Raw genomic sequence first — 25,621 nt, 5'->3', positions numbered from 1 at the left:
TCACTAATTTTCAGTTTTTCTCGTATTGCCTCGATGGTGATATGCCAGTCTTAAAGCATCAGAATCTCTACACAGTGTCGCAATTCCCCGTTCATCACAAAGAGATGATGTACCACTTCATTGTTAGTAATTCAGACTTGTTTGATCACACTGGAAGCGACTACACTAGAACTGGCAAAAATAACTTAACTGGAATTATTGTTAACTGGTTATTGAGTATTCGCAGCTAGCGAAATAACCGAATATCAGTACCAGGCAGTTATGGTTATCAGCAACAAGCAGTTATTTTAACAACTCAGTAACACACGTCACTCGTTTGCTAACGAGAATATATTGTACTTCACTACTTTCCCTTCGGTCTTGCTCTGCCTTACCAAGAATAATAAATACATTGATCACGTGATGTCCGTACTGCAATGAAAATAATTGGAGACTAACTGCTAATACTGCGCACCATCTGTTTACCGATGAACGTACTTATAATTCGGTTTCGTTTCATCTGGCAATGTGTAAATCAGAATAACCTTACGAAATTCGTACTTCCATGGAAATAACTGATGTAATAAGCGGCTATTTATGTAAGATATAGAATGAAAAGAAATGATAAGGCATTTATTTAAGATACACAAGAACTAGAGGTTATTGGTAACTTCACTTTTAATGTTGTTGTTGTTGTCTTCAGTCCTGAGACTGGTTTGATGCAGCTCTCCATGCTACTCTATCCTGTGCAAGCTGCTTCATCTCCCAGTACCTACTGCAACCTACATCCTTTTGAATCTGCTTAGTGTACTCATCTCTCGGTCTCCCTCTACGATTTTTACCCTCCACGCTGCCCTCCAACGCTAAATTTGTGATCCCTTGATGCCTCAAAACATGTCCTACCAACCGATCCCTTCTTCTAGTCAAGTTGTGCCACAAACTTCTCTTCTCCCCAATCCCATTCAATACCTCCTCATTAGTTACGTGATCTATCCACCTTATCTTCAGTATTCTTCTGTAGCACCACATTTCGAAAGCTTCTATTCTCTTCTTGTCCAAACTAGTAATCGTCCATGTTTCACTTCCATACATGGCTACACTCCAAACAAATACTTTCAGAAACGACTTCCTGATACATAAATCTATATTCGATGTTAACAAATTTCTCTTCTTCAGAAACGCTTTCCTTGCCATTGCCAGTCTACATTTTATATCCTCTCTACTTCGACCATCATCAGTTATTTTACTTCCTAAATAGCAAAACTCCTTTACTACTTTAAGTGTCTCATTTCCTAATCTAATTCCCTCAGCATCACCCGATTTAATTTGACTACATTCCATTATCCTCGTTTTGCTTTTGTTGATGTTCATCTTATATCCTCCTTTCAAGACACTGTCCATTCCGTTCAACTGCTCTTCCAAGTCCTTTGCCGTCTCTGACAGAATTACAATGTCATCGGCGAACCTCAAAGTTTTTACTTCGTCTCCATGAATTTTAATACCTACTCCAAATTTTTCTTTTGTTTCCTTTACTGCTTGCTCAATATACAGATTGAATAACATCGGGGAGAGGCTACAACCCTGTCTCACTCCTTTCCCAACCACTGCTTCCCTTTCATGCCCCTCGACTTTTATGACTGCCATCTGGTTTCTGTACAAATTGTAAATAGCCTTTCGCTCCCTGTATTTTACCCCTGCCACCTTTAGAATTTGAAAAAGAGTATTCCAGTCAACATTGTCAAAAGCTTTCTCTAAGTCTACAAATGCTAGAAACGTAGGTTTGCCTTTTCTTAATCTTTCTTCTAAGATAAGTCGTAAGGTCAGTATTGCCTCACGTGTTCCAACATTTCGACGGAATCCAAACTGATCCTCCCCGAGGTCCGCATCTACCAGTTTTTCCATTCGTCTGTAAAGAATTCGCGTTAGTATTTTGCAGCTGTGACTTATTAAACTGATAGTTCGGTAATTTTCACATCTGTCAGCACCTGCTTTCTTTGGGATTGGAATTATTATATTCTTCTTGAAGTCTGAGGGTATTTCGCCTGTGTCATACATCTTGCTCACCAGCTGGTAGAGTTTTGTCATGACTGGCTCTCCCAAGGCCGTCAGTAGTTCTAATGGAATGTTGTCTACTCCGGGGGCCTTGTTTCGACTCAGGTCTTTCAGTGCTCTGTCAAACTCTTCACGCAGTATCGTATCTCCCATTTCGTCTTCATCTACATCCTCTTCCATTTCCATAATATTGTCCTCAAGTACATCGCCCTTGTATAAAGCTTCTATATACTCCTTCCACCTTTCTGCCTTCCCTTCTTTGCTTAGAACTGGGTTGCCATCTGAGCTCTTGATATTCATACACGTGCGCAATGAAATTTTCCTAGCAGTCTACTTAAGAAACTAACTTTCTGAAGATGCTTCTTCATTTCACAGTAGTTCACAGTCCCCGTCTTATATGGAACACTGATAACGTCTGAAACGTAATTAACTTAGGTTCGAGAAACCTAGTCAGTCAAGTTAGCTACTTGCATAGGGTGTCCCTCCCATGAGTCGTCAGTTGTGCATTTGCTGTGGTGCTTCCGCAGATATTTACAATTTAGTTCTTTCAATGAATAGTTGGAGACGGCCCAAACAAATGCTGCTCATGACATCTTTCCGACGTCCAGAGTGACGGTAAGCTTCGGTTTGTCTCCTGTTAGAAACAACATGATTTTTATTGCGCGATTTTACGTGCCCATTTGATATAGCGGCCTATAATGGTCTAGCGCAATATGTTTTATAGATATGTATTAACAGGGGCAGTAAAATACGAAGAATAACGTGTATTCCAACAGCTACAGCGCCGCCCTGGCCCGCGCTGACTGCTGTTATTGTTGAAGCCTGGTTATTGTTCGTGTTTTACTGTCATTGTTAATACATATCGATAACACGAACATCGCATGAGACCACTTTGTCATCGCTCTGTGAAACTGGCACATATAATTCCCTTTTAATAATTATTTTGTTCATAAGAGTAAGCAAACCGACGCTTTTCGTCCACACTGGTCCGAGCAGTATTTGATTGGGTGTTTTCAGGCCAGGGTTGTTGTTATGGATCTTCTTGTCCCAAAAGACCCACATGACCCAATTTCGTCCCGATTTTGCAAAATACTGTTACGAGTTTCGCTCAAGTACTGAAGTAACGCCATCTGTTAGCGTAACATGTGAATGCACCTGCTAAATCTAACGCCATCGCTCTAGAAAATACCAGATTTCTCCAGTAGTACGGGGCCGGAACTACTGAAGTAATGCCACGCGGAAGGATTGGGTAGTTGTTTCGAAATTTGTGGTAAGGTCTCATGGGACTAACTGCTGAGGTCATCGGTCCCTAAGATTACACACTACTTAATCTAACGTATAACTAACTTGTGACAAGGACAACACACTCACCCATGCCCGAGGGTGGACTCGAACCTCCGACGGGGAGAGCCTCGCGGACCGTGACAAGGCGCCCAAGACCGCTCGGCTACTCCGCGCGACGATCAGGTAGACTCCAGTTGAATAGCGATCTGACGAGACAATTCTTTCTAAACGTAATACGAACAGCGAGTGTAAATTAGAAATGGTTGAAGTGTTTACGGCGGGTATATAGGGCATGCAGTGTATAGTGACGTATACTTCGTTGACTGAAGTGTTATTATCAACTGTTTACGTTCTTATAAACTTATCATAGGTTGCGAAATTGCCTAAGGATGGAAGGATAAAGTGTCACTTTTCGGATGATTTGTTGGAAAAGGTGAAACCTTCCGAAAAATATGGTGTACCAATGCTTCTACCGCAAAAAGTTCCATATAACTGTGTTCTAAATAAAAAGTAGTCATGTTAAATAAACGTTTACTTCATTTCCTCACACCAATCTCAGAGTCTCCCGACGGGATCCCACTAGATATGGCAACCCTACTTCAGCTACACATCACGAAAACAAAATTACTAACAAATGCTGAAACACCAGAGAAAATGCGTCTGACGAGTGTTAGGAGGGAGACCCGGTATAGTCAGTTTAACTTGGCAGTATGGCACAGTTCAACAGATATTACAGCCAGTTACTAATAACAGCAGTAACTGGCACGAAAACTAGCTGTTTAGCCCATCCGTAATCTGCACCCCCTACCTATTGTGTCATATAATGATGCATGCTTGCCACATCCTTTCATCATTGCAGCATGAATTGTTGCAGAATTGTTTCCCATTAATTACAGAAAAGTAATTGCGTCGCGAGACTCGACGTCAGCAATGAACTGTGCCATTCTGTTTTGGTTCCACTAGTTATGTGCTACGGTACTGTGGTTCGGTGTGTCATTCTATAGTGGGACTGAAGGCATAGAGACTGCAGACAAACAAAAACCTAATGACATAAATCTGTCTTTTCGAGGTGTTGGTAGAACTTCATGGCTATCTCTTGTAAAGGAATATAAGTGACACTCTACTTAACTACTGAAGAGCCCAGGTTTTTTATTTAGCAAATGGAGATCTTGTAGCATTCATATTATACCTAAGTGTAAACTGAAAAATCTTCTGGATTAGTTACATACTGTAATTCAACAGGGCGCTGCAGTACGGATTCTTTAATTTCACTGATTTTGACTTGGACGAATATGAGACCTACGAGATGATTCAATTTGGAGATTTAAACTGGATAATACCTGAGAAGTTTATTGCGTTCTGCGGACCAAGCGCCACGGGAAGAGTTTATAAGAAGCCTGAATTTTACATAAAATATTTTAAAATGAATAACGTCGTCGCGGTGATTAGATTAAACGAAGTTAATTACAACGCAGAGTGGTATGTATTTACGTCACAGCACTGCGTTAATCATTGTGGGCTTTGATGTAAGTTAGCACGAAACTTGTTGATATGTGATTCTAAATTTTCAGCTTTCAGAAAGCGGGCATAAACCATTACGAACTCTACTTCGTCGATGGAGGGGTGCCACCACACGAGGTGCTTCAGATGTTCTTAGAAATAGGCGAAAAGTCGAACGGAGCGATCGCTGTGCACTGCAAGGTTTGTGGAAATACTAAAATATCTAATAGATTTAAGTTGTTGCTGTTGCCGTTATGATTTCAATCCCTTCAAACCTTTTAGGTTTGCCTACTCTAATGAAATACAAGTTCAGGAAAGTCATGGTGTATTTATGCAGCTCCTCACCCGGTTAAGCACTATCGTGCTTTCCAGTATTTATTCTGCAACAGTTAATTGATGCCAGTTCTTATTGCATGTAACGACTTTTTTATGAGTTACCGGCGTTGAGTGGACAGTCTATGCATTTTACGCAGATGGAGCGGTAATGGAATTGCTTTGCACCAACGCCCACTGCTAGAGTTCGGTTTACAATGGGAAGTCAGTGAAGTCAACTTCACTAGCGCGTGTACAAAATAAACTGAGGAGAGTAGAAACACGCTTTGCAATTAACCCGCCGCTAAGCACGCTTAAAATTCAATTGAATCGAGTAATCAAACTGATTAAAGGACAATATAACCCATGTAATCATCAAAGAGATCATTACTCCATCGAACACAATATACACTAATAATAAACCAGATTGCATTGTGACAGGGCACGGAAAGGCAACCCACGAAAATCAGACAAGGCAGTTCTCGTTCAATGGAACAGACGTAAAAGGGAAGAAATACATTTATTCGCAGAAACCCAATAACACCGCTATACTCCATCCAGAATAAGTCAATATAAATTAAACGAGTTACTCGGTGCAAAAATGTTAAAAAGTGCCTCTACACGGAGTTAGGAATGACTACTTAATTATTCGGCACAGACAAAATCACTTTAATTAAGTGTTAATTAACGTGATAGAACACACTATTACAACTGACCATCATCGGTATTCTGCTTTTCCACATTTATTGAAGTAGATCGGTGTAAGTGTGTGAACATACAGTGTGTTTCAAAGGGATCTTCATTCCGCCGCCGAATTTATTCTGCCTAAGGCGCCATCCGTGTGTGGCGGGGTCGTGTTCTCTCCTTTACTGTTCTTTTCGCGTTCATTAGAGCTTGAGAACGACTATCCGTAACTCTCCGTAAGACTCCCACTTTCTCCGATCCTCTTCCGTTGTCATCTCGTAAGGTGTACCCTATATAGGAGGATATAGTGTGATGCTCGACTCTCCTTCACATTAATGCGCTCGGAAGGTTGACAGGAAAACCTTTGTGTCATCCACAAAGTCTCTCCTGTGAATTATGCCCAGGCTGTACCAATGGGGTGGCTAGATAGGTTCCCTCCAAGGGCGCAGGCGCAAAACTTCAACAAAAGAGAAAGACAAAAACTAGACATATCTATCCGAGATAGTAAAAACAGCGATTGACAAAAGGGAAATAAGAGAATTTTCTACAAAGTAAGACAGTTTAAAAATTAATCGACTGGGCGAATTACTTGAATTCTCCTACCGTTCGTGTTCCTGTCTTCTGCCTTCGAGAATAAACCATTACCTCGGCACGTCACTACAATCTACGCTGTCGTCAGTGTCAATTATACAGTCATTCCGTCCCAGTAGTATCATATATGACTACTAACGAACAGCGACTGCCGCTGACATGAATTTGTGTGGCAACATTGGGTTCACACAGCTACCGCCTACACGCCTCCCTCACGCTCAACACTGGAGTTCCTGCTGCAGCTTCGTTACGGTATTGTAGGGCATTAAATGCCGCCGAGTAAGTTCTGAAGCAAATATGTTATTTGACCAAAGGCTTTCATTGATGCTGATTTACACTGTTGTGCCAAAACATTATGATCACCTGCTTCATAGTTTGTTTGCCCGTCTTTGGAACGAAGTACACCACTGATTCTCCGTATCAGGGATCCTACAATCTGTTGGTAGGTTTTCGGAGGTATGTGGCATTAGATGTCCACACACATGTCACACAATTCCCATAAACAACGGGCCACTGATCTTCGTACGCTGTGATGGCACCTGATAACGACACAGATGGATTCAATAGGATCTACATCAGACGAATTAGGTCACTGAGACATCAACGTAAATTCACTATTACATTCTACAAACCATTTTGGGCACGGTTCTCGCTCCAAGACCCGGACAGTTATATTGTTGATACACTACCGGCTTTTAAAATTGCTACACCAAGAATAAATGCAAATGATAAACGGATATTCATTGGACAAATATATTATACTAGAGCTGACATGTGATTACATTTTCACGCAATTTGGGTGCATACATCCTGAGAAATCAGTACCCAGAACAACCACCTCTGGCAGTAATAAAGGACTTGATAGCCTGGGCACTAAGTTAAACAGAGCTTGGATGGCGTGTACAGGTACAGCTGCCCATGCAGCTTCAACATAATTCTACAGTTCATCAAGAGTAGTGACGAGCTTGTTGTTCGGCCACCATTGACCAGACGTTTTCAGTTGGTGAGATATCTGGAGAATGTGCTGGCCAGCGCAGCAGTCGAACATTTTCGGTATCCAGAAAGGCCCGTAGAGGACCTGCAACATGCGGTTGTGCATTGTCCTGCTGAAATGCAGGGTTTATCAGGGATCGAATGAAGTGTAGAGCCACGAGTCCTCTGTTCATAGTGCCGTAAGTGCAAACAAGAGGTGACAGAGACGTGTAACCAACGGTACCCCATACCATCACGCCGGGTGATAAGCCAGTATGGTTATGACGAATACACGCTTCCAATGTGCGTTCACCGCGATGTCGCCAAACACGGATGAGACCAACATGATGCTGCAAACAGAACCTGGATTCATCCGAGAAAATGACGTTTTGCCATTCGTGCACCCAGGTTCGTCGTTGAGTACACCTTCGTAGGCGCTCCTGTTTGTGATGCAGCGTCAAGAGTACCCGCCGCCATGGTCTCCGAGCTGATAGTCCATGCTGCTGCAAACGTCGTCGTACTGTTCGTGCAGATGGTTGTCGTCTTGTAACGTCCCCATCTGTTGAATCAGAGATCCAGACGTGGCTGCACGATCCGTTACAGCCATGCGGATAAGACGTCTGTCATCTCTACTGCTAGTGTTACGAGGCCTTTGGGATCCAGCACGGCGTTCCGTATTACCCTCCTGAACCCACCGATTCTGCTAACAGTCATTGGATCTCAACCAACGCTACCAGCAATGTCGCGATACGATAAACCGGAATCGCGATAGGCTACAAACCGACCTTTATCAAAGTCGGAAACGTGATGGTACGCATTTCGCATCCTTACATGAGGCATCACAACAACGTTGCAGCAGGCAACGCCGGTCAACTGCTGCTTGTGTGTCAAAAATCGGTTGGAAACTTTCCTCATGTCAGCACGTTGTAGGTGTCGCCACCGGCGCCAGCCTTGTGTGAATGCTCTGAGAAGCTAAATATTTGCCTGTCAAAGCATCTTCTTCCTGTCGGTTAAATTTCGCGTCTGTAGCACGTCATCTTCGTGGTGCAGCAATTTTAATGGCCAGTAGTGTAGGTGGTATCGCCGTCGGGGAAGATATCAAGCATGAAAGGATGCAGGTGGTTTGCAGCTGTCAGCGTGTCTTCCATTACCACCACAGGTCCCATGCAAGCGCCGTAGAATGTCTCCCATAGCGTAACACTGTTCCCTCCAACCTGTGGCCGTGGCGCGCTGCACGTGTCAAGCCGTCATACACCTCGATGACGGCGTTCGTGGAGGCGGCCATCGACCTAATGTAACAAAAGTGTGATTCACTCGAAGAGCCGTCAGTTTCAATTGATCGACCGTCGAATTCCGATGGTCCCGTGCCCGCTGCAATCGTGATTGACAGTGTCGTTGGGTCAACATGCGAACACGTAGGGGTGTTCTGCTGGGGAGCTCCATGTTCAACAATGTGCGTTGAACGGTGTGTTCCGAAACACTTGTGCGTGCTCCAGCACTGTGCTCTTTCGGCAGAGATGCCACAGATCACCATCTATCCTACTTTACAGAGCAGATAAGCCTCCGGATCCCACGTTCTGTGAAGAGTCGTGGGAGTCCAACCATTTAGCGCCTAGTGGTAGTTTCACTGTCCTTCTACCTCTTTTCGTAGATGCTCAAGACTGTAGCACCTAAGCATTCTACCAGCTTCGCCATTTTCGAAATACTCGTTCACAGGTTATGCGTAATAAACATCCGCCCTTTGGCAAAGTGGCTTATCTCAACTGGATTTCTCCGTTTGCAGCCCATTTTCTTCACTAGGGTGATTCCCCGTCCGTATCTGCTCCGCTTACAAACTTTTGTTACCTGGTCACCTGCCCGCACCACCAGCAGGCGGCATCCAAAGTCGGTGTGAACAGTGGTCAGAATGTTTTGGCATGTCAGTGGATACCGACTAGTTATAATTTATGAGGAACAAATAAAATCCATTCTTTATTATGCATCATATTAAATACAGTTATGTGTCATATGCAGTTAAGATACAGAGTTTATGTTGCTTTCAGGTTTGGTTAGGTTAGGTTAGGTTCAGACAATTTGTACAGTCCATAATCTTATGACAATGAAACATTTAATTCTCGTCAACGTAGTTGGTCTTGAGGAAATCTTTTTTCAATAACACTTCATTATTTTAAGTTTACTTACAAAGTCATACACTCTCTTGAATCAGAGTAGAAAAAATTGTTGAATGGTAGTATTAGGGGAGAGGGGAGAGACAGGGTTCCCGGCGGGGTCAGGGATTTTCTCTGCCTCGTGACGGCTGGGTGTAGTGTGATGTCCTTAGGTTGGTTAGGTTTAAGTAGTTCTAAGTTCTAGGGGACTGATGACCATAGATGTTAAGTCCCATAGTGCTCAGAGCCATTTGAACCAGTTGGAAGACAGGTGTCCAGTTTCGGCAGTACTGCAGGGTGTAGTATCACCTGGGTACGGTTCTGCTCGTGCTACTCGAGTTTGACGAGTAAGAGCCATTTGAACCAGTTGGAAGACAGGTGTCCAGTTTCGGCAGTACTGCAGGGTGTAGTATCACCTGGCTACGGTTCTGCTCGTGCTACTCGAGTTTGACGAGCAGCTTCGTAACATTCTCGCAGTTATTAAATCTTAATTACTATGGTCAACTAATTTAACATCATCAGTGTGAAGGGGTTTGCGTAACCCCATCTTAAATTTCTTATTAGCAAATTATATAAAAAATGAACTTTCCAGATGTTGGTGAAATCATTATTAATACACCTTGACAACATGCATCAATTAGAAAAACTTTGATTATTCCACAACAACACTATTTTCTTAATGTTTTGGAGAGTTTTCTAATTTTCTGTCGTAATGCTCACATAGTCAGACAAAAGAGCAATAATAACTACACTTCAAATGTTCTGATTTTAGTGGTAATACATTATTTGCTTACGTACAGCATTTGGATTGAACAACTGAGCAATGAATAATCAAACCACAGACTATATATAACAATATTTATATTATAGTTTCAGCTGCCTAAAATTGTGGTTGGGCTTGACAAACCCCAGTGATTAAAAATGCGTCTGTCTTCTTCAACAAACAGAACTTAAGTGACGTGATCTACAATAACACCGTCTACAGCTTTTAAAATTGAGCTACCGAAGCGTTCAAGCACAAATTATGTTCCGTCTCATGACGAACATTGGGAATTACATCGATTGAGTTGTGTGAAACACTAGCACAGCAACAAGTAGTGATCTAGATGCCCCAAACGCTTTTGTTTCGTATACCATGAGCCAGTTTCTTCTGTTTTTTGTAGCCCTCTGCCTTTCATATACTGATTTTTTACAAATCCATTTCCTTAAATAACTTAAAATGTGTTTTGGAAACCTCCGGCAGCGTTTTTTTAAAGGGATGTTAGCGACCGTGCTGAAACTCCTTTCCACGACGTATAAAAATGACAAAGCTACAAATAATTTTCTCAACTTCGTCCATAGTATAAGTAAGAGGTACATCATTCTGAGAGTAGAGTCGCATATATGCCTTTCTAAACGGTGTTTTAAGTCGTTCATAAGTGCTTATTCCCCCCAGTTCTTCTTGACATATGTTCCTTTAATATCACAAGGGGATCACACTCTATAACCCAGCTCCGGAGTCTGTGTGGAGGACATTTAAATATTGAACCCTCGGTTGAAACGTCCTGATCTTAATAGTTTGTCTCCGCAAATTGGGAAATTTGGAAAATTTGCGCCGTCCGATATTTTGGTTCATTCGTTTAATGCTGGTAAGAATAGCTGAAATGTTGAACTTCGTATTACATTTAGACTGTCATACTGTAATTGAAAGTTAAACTCAAGACATTCAGTAAACAAATTTGTTCAGTAAGGAATGACTGTTGTGCACTTGATTAAATTTTCTTTTAAAATTGAGATTATAGCATGTAAAAGTCTAAAAGAGCCTCGAAAAGTGAGAAAAATCTTCTGAAACATAAACCTTTTGGCACCCACTCCAATGCGAAAGAGTAATTGATCAAAGTTCTCTTTTATTTTCTTTACATAACTGCTCGTAACATACACTTACCAGTCAGATTAATGCGACCACCTGTCATAAGACTGAGTAACCACCTTTTGCAGTGCGAACCGCTGCTAGACTTGCAGTAAGAGAGTCACTGAGATTCGGGAATATACCGACAGTATATCCAATTTAGTATTGGAGGGCAGCGCGGAGGGTAAAAATCGTAGAGGGAGACCAAGAGATGAATACACTAAACAGATTGAGAAGGATGTAGGTTGCAGTCGGTACTGGGAGATGAAGAAGCTTGCACAGGATAGAGTAGCATGGAGAGCTGCATCAAACCAGAAGTTCTGAAAGCTACGCTCGAAGGAAAGATCAATAACGCAAGTCGCCCAGATGAAATCCCAGTAGAATAGTTTAAACTCTCAGACATGGGAAGAATTACCATCTTTCAAATAATTTTAGTTCAAATGGTCCAAATGGCTATAAGCACAATGGGACTTAACATCTGAGGTCATCAGTCTCCTAGACTTAGAACTACTTAAAACTAACTAACCTAAAGGCATCACACACGTCCAAGCCCGAGGCAGAATTCGAACCTGCGACCACAGCAGCGGCGCGGTTCCGGAATGAAGCGCCTAGAACCGCTTGGCCACAGCGGCCGGTAAATAATTTTAGCAGCATTAATGACACTGGACTTCAATCTATGATACGGATTTTATTAATATATATTCTTCTTTGTAAAAATTAAAAACCACAGAGATATAATGATCTTGGGCTTTTTAGCTTAATGAGGCGTGGTATAAAACTACCTGTAAAAATTGCTCACAAAAGCGTTCACAAATATGAGAAAGTTTTTTGCGAGTCATAATTTGGTTTTGGTATAAGGGAAAGAACAGTCTGACACAAATATTCCTGCAAAGTGTGAACGCACGTCTCTGTATCATTAAAAATAAAAAGACTGGTTTTAAGACATCTCTCATTAACACAAGGCAAGAAAAGTGGGACTACCTCGTTAAGACAAGTTAAAATACGAAATATAGGACATTCATAACAAACTACGAGATAATTAAAACCCCGCGGGAATTATCAGTGCTGAGACAGATAGAGAATTTTTGCTGTATGAAGTGCCTCTGAATGTTGACAAACTAGTCATCCGGCCACAACACATTGCGCTACGAGCAGAGCCAGATGCAAACCTGTGCAACGAACATAGTCAACCGTTCATTTTCTCGAGATGACTTTAAAAGAAATGCCACCGTATTAGACCTAATAATCTCACAATTATTACGATATGTCACAGCGAAGATCTCTCTAAATTTAACGAATACACTGGACATTTTCCTAAGACTGCGAAAGGCGCTGGTAGTTTGGAATGTAGCAAATGCTGTTGTGACATAGGAATACGCGCATAATGAGCCGACAGAACCACTTGCATATTCAGGGCTGCACCTAAGGTCCACGGAAGACGCGTTTGTAACCTGCGACACGCTCACGTGGACCTCCAGGACCAAACATCACACAAAACGTTCAGTTTTAGGGAGAGGAAACTCATAGGCGATGCGATGAACCATGTAATTAAAATTATGGAGTACACCACTCGAAGATACATTATGGTAAAACTAATAGACATTTCTGGGCCAGCTTGCAACGTTCGAAGTGTGCAAAGATTCGCAACTTCCTCTGGATGTTCATGAATGTAAATTTGTCCACTTTACAAAACGGAAAAACTTAGCGTCTTATGATTACAATTCCACTGAGTCACTGTTGGAATCAGTGAACTCATACAAGTACCTGGATATAACATTTAGAAAAGATCTGAAATGGAACCGGTCGCATAATACAGCACGTGACAGGCTGTGATTCATTGGAGGAATACAATGGAAAGACAGTCAGTCTGCAAAAGGGATTCGACACAGAACACTCGTGTGTCCCATCTTAGAATGTTGCTCAAGTGTGCGTGACTCGTACCAAATATAACTAATTGGGGATGTTAGGCACAAACAAGGAGGGAAACGCGAATGTTCACAGATGTGTTAGACCTGTGGGAGAGAGTCGTAAAGACGCTGAAAGAACTGGCAGATGCTTGAAGACAGGCACAAACTCTCCCGTGAAAGGCTACTCGGAAAAGTGCTAGAACCAAGTTTAAGTGATGAATATAGCAATATACACAACCGCCTACGTATGGCTGACATAGGGATCGCGAAGATACAGTTAGATTAACTACAACTCGCACTTAAGTGTTTAAGCAGACATTCTTCCCGCGCTCCTTGCGTCAATGGAGCAGGGAAAAGTCCGAATAACTGGCACAACGCGACATGCCCTCTGCCATGAACTTCAGATTGGTTTGCAGATTATTGAAGCACATGTAGATGTTACTGTGAGAAACTACAGCCTTCTCAACTATTCTAGGTACAGAAAGGGAAAAATGGTAAAGCATCTCAGAAAATTACAAAGGGACGCCAGAAAGTTTCGATCTATGGGTCCATTTTTTGATATAGTATTGTTCGATCCATCTTATAGGGAGTTGGTTTAACCGTACCAGTGCTGTCGTAGTACACTACTGGGCATTACAATTGCTACAGCACGAAGATGACGTGCTACAGACGCTAAATTTAACTGACAGGAAGAAGATGCTGTGATATGCAAATCATTAGCTTTTCAGAGCATTCACACAAGGCTGGCGCCGGTGGCGACATCTACAACGTGCTGACAAGAGGAACGTTTCCAACCGATTTCTCATACACAAACAGCAGTTGACCGGCGTTGCCTGGTGAAACGTTGTTGTAAGGAGGAGAAATGCGTACCATCACGTTTCCGACTTTGATAAAGGTCGAATTGTAGCCTATCGCGATAGCGGTTTATCTGTCGCGACATTGCTGCTCGCGTTGGTCGAGATCCAATGACTGTTAGCAGACTATGGAATAGATGGGTTCAGGAAGGTAATACAGAACGCCTTGCTGGATCTCAACGGCCTCGTATCACTAGCAGTCGAGATGACAAGCATATTATTCGCATGGTTGTAACGGATCGTGCAGCCACGTCTCGATCCCTGAGTCAACAGATGGGGACGTTTGCAAGACAACAACAAACTGCACGAATAGTTCGACGACGTTTGCAGCAGCATGGACTATCAGGTCGGAGACCGTGGCTGCGGTTACCCTTGACACTCCATCACAGACAGGAGCGCCTACGAAGGCGTACTCAACGACGAACCTGGGTGCACGAATGGCAAAACGTCATTTTTTCGGATGAATCCAGGTTCTGTCACTAGCATCATGATGGTCGCATCCATGCTTGGCGACATCGCGGTGAACGCACATTGGAAGCGTGTATTCGTCATCGCCATACTGGCTTATCACCCGGAGTGATGGTAGGGGCTGCCATTGGTTACACGTCTCGGTCACCTCTTGTTCGTATTGACCGCACTTTGATCAGTGAACCTTACATTTCAGATGTGTTACTACCCGTGGCTATACCATTCATTCGATCGCTGCAAAACCCTACATTTCATCAGGATAATGCACAACCGCTTGTTGCAGGTCCTGTACAGGCCTTTGTGGATACAGAAAGTGTTCGACTGCTGCCCTGGCCAGCACATTCTCCAGATCTCTCACCAATTGAAAACGTCCTGTCAATGGTGGCCGAGCAACTGGCTCGTCACAATACGCCAGTCACTACTCTTGAGGAACTGTGGTATCGTCTTGAAGCTGCATGGGCAGCTGTATCTGCACACGCCATCCAAGCTCTGTTTGACTCATTGCCCAGGCGTATCAATGCCCATTATTACGGCCAGACGTGGTTGTTCGGGTACTGATTTCTCAGGATGTATGCACCCAAATTGCGTGAAAATGTAATCACATGTCAGATCTAGTATAATATATTTGTCCAATGAATAACCGTCTATCATCTGCATTTCTTTTTGGTGTAGGAATTTTAAAGGCCAGTAGTGTATATGCACAAGGTCTCGTTTTGAACAAATAACTGATGGCATGCAAACTAGGAGCTACTATGAAAAACATAAAACAATTGTTGTTGTTGTGGTCTTCAGTCTTGAGACTGATTTGATGCAGCTCTCAACGCTAGTCTATCCTGTGCAAGCTTCTTCATCTTACACTACCTACTGTAACCTACATTCTTCTGAATCTGCTTCGTGTATTCATCTCTTGGTCTCCCTCTACAATTTTTACCCTCCACGCTGCCCTCCAATACTAAATTTGTGATCTCTTGATGCCTCAGTACATGTCCTACCAACCGATCCCTTCTTCTAGTCAAGTTGTGCCACAAACTCCTCTTCTCCCCAATCTTATTCAGTACCTCCTCATTAGTTATGTGACCTACACATCTAATCTTCAGCATTCATCTGTAGCACCACATTTCGAAAGCTTCTATTCTCTTCTTGTCCAAACTATTTATTGTCCATGTTTCACTTCCATACATATACTTTCAGAAACGACTTCCTGACACTTAAATCTATACCCGATGTTGACAAATTTCTCTTCTTCAGAAACGCTTTCCTTCTCATTGGCAGTCTACATTTTATATCCTCTGTACTTCGACCATGATCAGTTATTTTGCTCCCCAAACAGCAAAACTCCTTTACTGCTTTAAGTGTCTCATTTCCTAATTTCTTAAATAATTTAACTCTCATAGCCGACAAGGTAATGAGCACTGTAGTTGAAGTCTGTCAATATTCAAACAAGACTGAGCACCGATGAGACACAGTCTTACCGGACACGACATGACGTGTCGGGAGCCGCGGAAAACATTGCAGCAGTTGTCGTAATGTGGAAACGGAGCGATTTATCTGACGTCCAAAAGGGAAGGATCGTTGGCTTTCGGGCGTATGACGAAAGCATTTTAGAAATGGTTAAGTTTGCAAACTGTTCCGGTGCCGCTGTTGTTAAAGCATACTGTGCATGTCAAACTGATGCTATACAAAACCGGCGCCTAAGCAACTGCGGTGCAGCACGGGCCATAGATGACACGGGTGAACGACGCCTGCGGAGATGTGACGGGAGAACAGACATGCAGATGGTGAGCAACCAACCGCCCAGATGAGCCGAGGGACAATCATCAATGACTCCTCAACGACCGTTCAGTTGAAACGTCCCCTAGAAAAATTATACATGACTGTGCTTAAACTGACACACAATAATTTTAGCGCAACGCAATCTGACTTCAAAAAATCCCTACAAAAGAATGGCCCTGACTAACATTAACCTATATCTTTCACAAATAACTTACCTCACAAAAATCTTCGTTACCCTGCAATACAGCGAGCGCCACTACTGCCAGCTAAATAAAAGATTCAAACTACTGAAGGCACTAACTACTGATAGGCACAGTTAGCAAAAGAAAGATTTTGATAGAGAACAAACAATGTATTTACCTTAATAGTCATAATATATATAGCAGTTCATGACATCCATTCTTACAAATGTACTGTTTTGATGGACACACCTCCAGATTATCCATTCTCAAAAATCCACCATCTCACTTCCCTGCATCCACCACTGCTGGCGGCTACGCGCTGTTAACAGCCAACAGCCCAACACTACAATGGCGAATATTACAACAATGCCACCCAGCCAGAGACTGCACACAGCACAGCGAGTGATTTTCATACAGAGCGCTACGTGGCGTTACCAATATAAAAACCTAAACAGCCTACTTACACAGTGAATGTTGCAACACATTCACTTCCGCAGCTGACACCTAGTTCATACACTTATTCTGACCGCTGTTCATCAGAGACGAAGGCTGTAATTTGCACGGCTCTTAGTGGCGAAGTGGGGCCTTTGAGGATGAATCGAGTTTTATGCTCCATCGGACAGTTGGCCGTTGGCCTGCACCGCGCTGAACATCTAAAAGGAAACACTCTACAACAACCGGCGGAACGGTCCAGGCTGGAGGACCGAGAGTTGGGGTTCAGGGAATTTTTTCTTGGCTTTCGTGGCAGCTACCAGGAAGACAATGCAACGTCTCGCACAACTCACAGTGTACGAGCGTGGTTCGAAGACCACCAGGATGAGCTTACCGTACTCGACACCTCACAGTGTAGGTGCGTGATTCGGAGAGCACCAGGATGAGCTTACCGTACTCGACTGGGCTGTTCGTGCCATGGATCATCTAGTGGAGCTGACCACGGCGCTGAAGTCGGCATGGCCTCTAATCCCTGTCAGTACCTCCCTGAACCTCACTGTCTCTTTTCCAGCACGTTTAGCAGCGGTCCGTTCTGCAAAAGATGGTTATTTAGGCTTTTACAGGTGGTCACATGACAGGACAGTGTATTAGGAGAACAAAGAAAAAGCAACGAAATTATGACATAGAAATCCAAAACTCATCACGGAAGACAATGTGCAATCATTAACATTACTTGGGATTACGCTATATGCCCTATGAATAAATTGTGTTCTTTGCTGGCATCACATGAACAGACAGATTCACCCAACCAACAAACGCAATCCCTGTAAAGTGAGGGAAATGAGTGTGTTGCTAAGACCAACAACAGAAAATGTGTCAATAGTGACATTGTGCATAGTCCCGTGAACACACTGGAATGATGTTGCCATCAAAAATAGTGCTTTAGTCTTCCGATTTACGACAGACTGAAAAAAGGGGTGAAAAACCTGGGAGATTCTTTTGACAAGAGACTCGAACAGACTTGCAGCTGAATATCTGGCAGAGGGAATGGGTGACAATTGAGCAGGGGTAGATGTGTTGTATAATCTTTACTCCCCAGCACTCGGGACCAGTTACAAATGGAGCATGACAGTTCAGAATGGATCCTCTCCATCGCGAGACTCAGGTTAAAGGATATATGAACATGCAGGTGGCTCGGTTCCCGAGAACAAATGTTCATGTATTGCGGGCGGCACATATAAAATCAACAAATAAAAAGAACATCTGCGTCAGTCGATTCGGTACTTAGGCAAATGAACTGAACTAACACTACAGCAGAGGCCATATCCAGAATGTTGCCTACCGAATAGAGACAAAGCGGCCAGTAGTGAATATAAACTTTACCCATGTGCGGGTTTACGACTGTATTGACTACGGCAGTGACTGGTCACAATTTCAGTATGTTTCAGCCCACAATAGAGAAAGCGCAAACGAAACGTAACTTTATTTCGGTATATTTAAGTGTGTGTGTGTCGATGTTACAAATCGTATGCATTCTCATTTGACAAGCGTGTTTCCTAGAGTTAATTGTATAGCAGATGAAGTCTGTTTCAATTTCTACTGTATCTGTATGTTGTAACTTCCATAAACTTCAGTACTGTACGAAATCAGTGAGTTTCTGTCCTAGGGAAAAAACGACTGCTATATGACTTTGTTCGTTCCCTAAGCTCTACTGATATGTACAAGAGATATACAATAAATGCAGCAAAAACGTCGTGCAGTCTCTTTCTAATGTGGGTATTTCACGAGAACAACGTCGCCTTCGTTCTTAAGATTTCTGTTTAAGTTGCCCGAGCACTCATGTTATATTTTCGCACGGCCTCTGTTGACCTGTTACGATCCTGGCAGAAAGTCTCCGAATTCGTTCGAAGTGTGATGTTATGCTTTTTGAATACCTCCAAGATCAAATGCTGGAGCTGCACTCCAGAATTAGCCGTACAATTGTCTTTAAAGACGTTGTCCATACAAATCCATGGCACTTCCACAGAAACCTTTCGCCGACCCTGTTATTGATTTTACTTTATCTTCTCACTCCATGTCGTTTCTTAGTATTACCCCTAATTATTTAGACGATGTGACTTGCTTCAGAAGGATACCACTAATCTTGTAATCGATTACCATCGGTGTCATTCTCTTTGTTTTGGCCGTTATATTGCGATTCAGTTCAGTAAGTTTAAAATCCGTCTTTGTCTTTCTACATTTCTTTCCTACATTTCGTTCAAAGATGATATTTTCCAGTATAGAGCACCATAGCAGCGAAGAAAGTGGTAGCGTTGCACCCTTCCATGGCATGTTATTTCTGTTGAACATTTGCCGTCCAGCATAACGCAGCCTACTGGGTTCTGTTACAATAATGCTATCAAATCTCACATATGTTGTGATATACCGTGAGAAATACTTTTTTGTCAGTTTATAATGTGGTATGGTGTTAAATTCCTTTTGGATCTCTAAGGAGAAAACATCTATCCGTTCTTATGCGTCTGTTACTTCCTGCATAGTGTACGTGAGTGAAGTAAGCTGTAGTTCACATCAGTAGGTTTTTTTGTGAGTCCCGTTCTTATTTTTTGGAGCAATTTCTTTTTCTTCTGGAATGTCATAGCTTTTTAGCTTAAAATATTTTGACCGTTCGATTTTTTTTCTTTTGGACTGATTACTCTTGCTACCTACTTCTTGCTTGAGAAAAATAGATCTTGCCAAGAAAGTGTTCTGTAAACCTTAGCTGCCGGCCGCTGTGGCGAGTGGTTCTAGGCACTTCAGTCCGGAACCGCACTGCTGCTACGGTCGCAGGTTCGAATCCTGCCTCGGGCATGGATGTGTGTGATGTCCTTAGGTTAGTTAGGTTTAAGTAGTTCTCAGTCTAAGGAACTGATGACCTCAGACGTTAAGTCCCATAGTGCTTAGAGCCATTTGAACCATTTCTTGTAGACTTTTAGCTCGTGATGAGGGCCCAGTAAATTAAAAATTGGTTGAAAAAGTCATTGGTCGTAGGGCCTCTGAATGCTTAGCTCTTTTTTTTTAAATATACTTTTCTGCTCTGATGTCTTTGGGCCAATCAAACAGGTTTGTCGCATTTTCCCTGGAAATCTAGACACTACTTTGAGATATTTGCAAGCAGGGATTTGCAGTTAAAAATGATGTTCACAGCTCACATTATTTCACGATTTGACAAAAACTGAGTTTATTATTTTTCTTTATCAGTGTAACTGTTAATAATTGTTTATTACTGAACTAAACTATGACGGTTCGAGTGCTTAAAACCAAACCTTCAGCGTCACGTAAACCTCCGGAGAATTCGCGGAAAATAAATCAAAGTTCGTTCGGCGTACATTTTAAATTAAAATCCAAAAGTTCAGATCACTCGCAAATAGTGGCGGTAAGGTTTCGGAGTTCGCCTGACACGAATTATTCTACGTTCACAAACAGAAATATTTTCAAAATATTTGCTACCGTCTTATGTGAAAATCTCATTGTATTTGCTATCGTCTTATGTGAAGATCACAAGTCTCCTTTTGAACTCTTATAAAACCTCTCCTCTGATGCCATTGAGACGCAACCTCTGTATGCCCTCGCGCGTTGCTTCTTCTACTTTTCAATGAGGCATGATCCCCAGCCGACCAACGCACTGCGAACCAGAGACCTGCCTGATATTTAAGCCTACTGATCGTCGTCAGTCGACTTCATACTCTTGTCTTTCAGAACATACCCGAAAATTATTAATTTTATCCTATTTGAATGTATTTTCATGAAAATTTCCTGTACGTTCCATTACTGTTAATGCTTTTTTCCTTAGTGAAATATTTCTTTCAGTGATAGAGAATCTGCTATAGTAAAATCAGCTTTAGCCTATTTTGTTGCTAATATAAACACAAAACAAAGAACAGTCATACAGTCCTGTCTATGTTTACTTTCTTAAAGATGCCGCTACTTTCAATTTAGGTTTTTAGGCACTGAATTCATATTATGGCCTCTAACTTAAAACCTGTAACGTTTACAAAAACTCTACTCTGATATTCCAACAGTGCTCAATGAGACCTATCCGCAGACAGTTTATGAAAATCACACAAGGCATTGTCATGATATTAATTTTCAAAATTAATTTTAGGCAGTAAACCTTTGACATTAAATAATTTAGGAACTACTTTTATGATCGAATGCGCATTTTTGCTCATGCACTCCTCTTATTTTTGTCTTTATAACTACGTTACTGGTTTCTCAGTAACCAGTCAGGTTACGTTTTTATAGCATTTTTTCTATTTAATATTTATACTGGTCACTCAGTTTAGCTATGGTGTGTATTGTGTACTGAACCAGGGACCTAGAAACGACGGAGAGGCTTCGTCCCGTCGTAGCCCTCAGTGGTCCACAACCCCACAACAGGCCACAGCAGTCCATCCACCCCACCGCCGCCCCACACCGAAAACAGGATTATTGAGCGGTTCGGCCCTCGGCCCCCAGTGGACACCCCCCCCCCCCCCCCCCCCCCTCCGGAACCGCCTTAAAAACCACCCACAGGCTGGTCGACACACCGGACCTCGACGCTAACGACGGGCAAAGCTATGGATAGCTATGGTGGTTACCTTCTCCACATCTTTTTCCAACGTCTGGTGCGCGTGATTTTATCCCGATCATGCGTCAAACATGAGTTTACCCACTCGTGTTTCCGAAAACATAGTGTTTCTCATAGCTACAATGTTCTTTAGCTATATAAAAACATGCGTGCCAGACGAGCCTCGTCCGTTTCTTCGTCGCAAGACGCGCTATCATAGTCACGTCTGCTTTTACAGTTTGCGTTCAGACTTGCAGGAACGTACCCTCACAAAATATGCTGCAGGATTCTATTGCATGCGGATGTTTTGGATATTGGACTTAAAATCAGATATTTCGTGCATCTTTTTAAACGTGAGCCACTTGCACTTTTTTCAGTCATTCGGGACCTTTTGCTGTGCTTGAGATACTCGATAAACATGAGGTGAGAGAAGTGCCAGTTCCGCAATGAATTCAGTTTAAAATTCTACGAATGGTACCTTGATAGATTTGAGTAGCGTAATTTGTTCCAAGACAACTGATAACTGATGCAAATGCGGCTGTGTGTGTGTGTGTGTGTGTGTGTGTGTGTGTGTGTGTGTGTGTGTATGTGTGTATGTGTGTATGTGTGCGATGGCGAGAACTTGTATTTGTATGGTAATATCCTCACACGGAATTCAATACTTCTAGTTTCTGTATGTTTTCAGTTCCAGCACTAGAATAATTTGCGAGATATTGAGTAGGAAGTATCGACTCGTTCATTACCTTTACATATGATCCAAGCCACACTGGATTTCTGAAAATTCATTCACCATGATCATTCATTCAATTCTTGTAGATTTCACGCAAAGATCGTTTTATGGATGCACGAGTTGTCGTTACCTTTTCTCTATCAGTTTCCCAACATTCCCTTTTCTATAAAGATTGTAGCATTCTTTGCTTTCGCGATATTCTCGGATTGGTACCACGATTGTTTTGTGTTTTTCGAAATTCAACAAAATCTTTTTAATTCGTCATTTAAGCAGTTTGACAGTGACAGTCAGTTGCACGAGACATATGTACTCCCCTAACTTTTTTAACTTTTGGCCTTTGGTGCCATTATCCCTGTAGTGACACCATTATAGTAATGGTTTTCCGTCATCCTTGAAAAGATCGAACTTTGTTTTCACTGTAAGACAAATCCTAGCCAGTTACCTACCAATGCATTCACTATTGCTTCTCGAGTTTGTCCAAGTTTGTGATGAAGAGGAGTTTTCCTAGTCAACATAGGGTAAATTAGTCACTGTCAATTGCGAATTCTCGGTTTATTTCCATGCTCTCGAGTTCAGGCTACCTTGAATGACTCTACAATTAATGTTTCTGAATCTGGTAGTTAGCAGAAACATTTCGTCATTAATTTAAGTTCACCGACCTGAAGTCTCTTTGTTGATATGACCGTGCAGTCATATTAATTTTGGCAGACGTTTTTAGTCTAAATGTTTTTCCTTGTTTCTATTAACAGTCCTCCTCTTATTACGATAGTCTTTCCACATTTCATGAGTAGCGAAAAATTTCCCTACTTATTACTTCAACGTCTATCAACTCTAAGTTTTTAAAACAATATGAGGGAAACTACTTTCTAGGAGAGACGTAATGTAGGTCAAGGAATCTTTAGCTGAGGAACTCGTCAGAGAACCACCGGAAACTATAGTTTAGTTTCCCCATTCGACCCCAAGCCAGAATATCTGGATCACATCTCGAGACGATACTGCGAAACTATTGCTGTGCAGAGACTCCCAAAGATAAGACTGTCTTCACCGATTCCGCCAATCTCCGGATTTTTTGCCCGTTATTTAGCATTATTTTAAAATTTTGAGGAAAACTTTGTTTAGTATTTTGTTAGTTAGTGCCGGCCGGGGGCCGGCCGGGGTGGCCGAGCGATTCTAGGCACTACAGTCTGGAACCGCGGGACCGCTACTGTCTCAGGTTCAAATCCTGCCTCGGGTATGGATGTCTGTGATGTCCTTAGGTTAGTTAGGTGTAAGTGGTTCTAAGTTCTAGGGGACTGATGACCTCAGAATATGAGTCCCACAGCGCTCAGAGCCATTTGAACCATTTTGTTAGTAAGTGCAGCTTCGTAAATACAATAAAGTATTTATTTACAATTACTTCAACATATTACTTTGTACTTTTTCATTTCAATACAAACATACTTTCATGTGTTTTATGAAAGTGGAAAAAACTTTCTTGAAAGAATTCCCTCATTTGTGAATAAAAAAAAAGCAAAAACACCACCCCTCTGTCGGCTTATAGTTCTCGTGCATCCCGCCGTATAATGTCATCTGGTAACTAAATACCGTGCTTTGTCAGGGTTGCGTAGCCTGTAGATGACAGAGCACGCTGTTAATTAGAGTACAACAGAACTCTGAGTGCTTAGGACAGAGGCTGTTGGTAATCAGTATTGTTTGAGTGGAACCTTTGTCAATTAAATGCATGAAAAATAATACTAGGAACAAAAATTGCCACCACTATTCGCAAAGTGCCTTACACTCCTGCACAAAACGAAACAGGTTATATTGCCACGAAAATATATGGCAAATTCAACAATGACTTTTTGGTTGGACCAATTACTAAATGTGTTTTGTTAGCCTTATTTCATTTATTACCTGTAAAAGCTGAGAAATATATTTTGTTTATTTTTCTGTTATTCTTGTTGTTTCGATATATTTCAGCATTACTTGTTAATCCCAGGTTTTGTACTTCTTACATGATCTAAAAGTCTCCTTAAAATATTATTTAAATTTATTTATAAATCAGTGCTAGAAATTTGGTTGTGTGGAAGCATTTTGCTATCGTAACCTTGTTATATTGCTTTTGCATTTCACGATGAAACATTTTACCATAAATATTCTTGACTGTTCCATACACTCTTTCCATTTTGTAAGTTCCTTCATTTAAGGTAGACTTATCTGAACGATTTCCTTAGTTACATCTCCTTAACCCCTGAACCTTTTAAACTCCACTGTCTGTTACTAAAATTGAAAGTGTAATATTTTTGCATCGTCAATCTTAAAAATCATCTACATACACCAAGCAGTTTACTTCGGTATATGGATACCTTCTTCATGTCGTTATTGGTGATGCTCAGTATTCTTTCAAATGTATACTCCAGAGTCATGCATAAAATATGGTTCTGCTTTGCCCTGTACCTTTACTTATTTTAAAGGATTTAGAGATTTTTTTATAAATTTGGACTGTAAATATGTTTATCAATTCAAATTTAACCAAAAATTCTTAATTTAGTTTTATCCATATTTTGTAACTGTGAATATGACTATTGAGTAGACAGGAAGTGTGAATAAAATGCCTTCAGTCATAATTTTTTCATATTTCATTAAATTACCTATGCCTTTCTGCCTGTGTGCGTCCTTCATCAGTTGCAAATCGTCTAATACATAATTTACATTTGTTCCTGAGTGAGGTGAAATGGATATTTCCGTTGTGTGAAAGTTAGATGTTAGATTTCATATGTTGTGAATCAAGTAAGTGAAATGTGTACGAAACAGTGAAACAAAAACAATGAAAAACTTACTCAGGGAACAAGGAAGAACATTTTTAAGCTTTTAGGGTCGTGTGTTAATTCTGTCACTGCCATCACGTCACTCAAGGTGCACGTTCTTTTACACATTTTAAAAATATTTAACGAATGTACTTTTACGTGATCTTGTTAAAGATAAAATTTATGACACAGTGTCAGAAGTATAAGTATTATGATGTTAACATATGCACGGAATAAATATAAAGTAAGTCTTTAAGTTTTGAAGACCTAGTTTAAATTTATTCCTTGCTTATGTTTACTTCTTATTACTCAGTTCTCTGAAATTACGTGAAAAACGTCATATTTGATCATATCATGTAAAATTACCTCTGTAGTGTACTAAACAAATATGTACTTGAGTACGAGATGTGCAATGACAGAATGAATAAAGTAAGTAAAGCTGACCTCCAAAGATTACAAATGTTCTTCCTTGTTTGTTCACCAAGTTTTTCACTG

The 25,621-nt window shown here is 41.6% G+C and overlaps 1 protein-coding gene across 3 annotated transcripts in view; it reads left to right on the top strand.

Annotated features, from left to right (window-relative positions):
* The window catches only part of LOC126278606 (dual specificity protein phosphatase CDC14C-like), a 67,023-nt gene that overhangs the window by 18,996 nt on the left and 22,406 nt on the right, over positions 1 to 25,621 (top strand). For all 3 annotated transcript variants that reach the window (XM_049978844.1, XM_049978845.1, XM_049978846.1), the window contains 2 exons: positions 4,558 to 4,794; positions 4,887 to 5,016. In XM_049978844.1, coding sequence (XP_049834801.1) covers positions 4,558 to 4,794; positions 4,887 to 5,016 — 367 coding nt within the window. The remainder of the gene's footprint in view (positions 1 to 4,557; positions 4,795 to 4,886; positions 5,017 to 25,621) is intronic.

This window comes from Schistocerca gregaria, chromosome 6 (genome assembly GCF_023897955.1).
Source record: "Schistocerca gregaria isolate iqSchGreg1 chromosome 6, iqSchGreg1.2, whole genome shotgun sequence".
Lineage (NCBI taxonomy): Eukaryota > Metazoa > Arthropoda > Insecta > Orthoptera > Acrididae > Schistocerca > Schistocerca gregaria.
The sequence above is the reverse complement of the archived record's forward strand: the minus strand, read 5'-3'. Positions and strand labels throughout refer to the sequence as shown.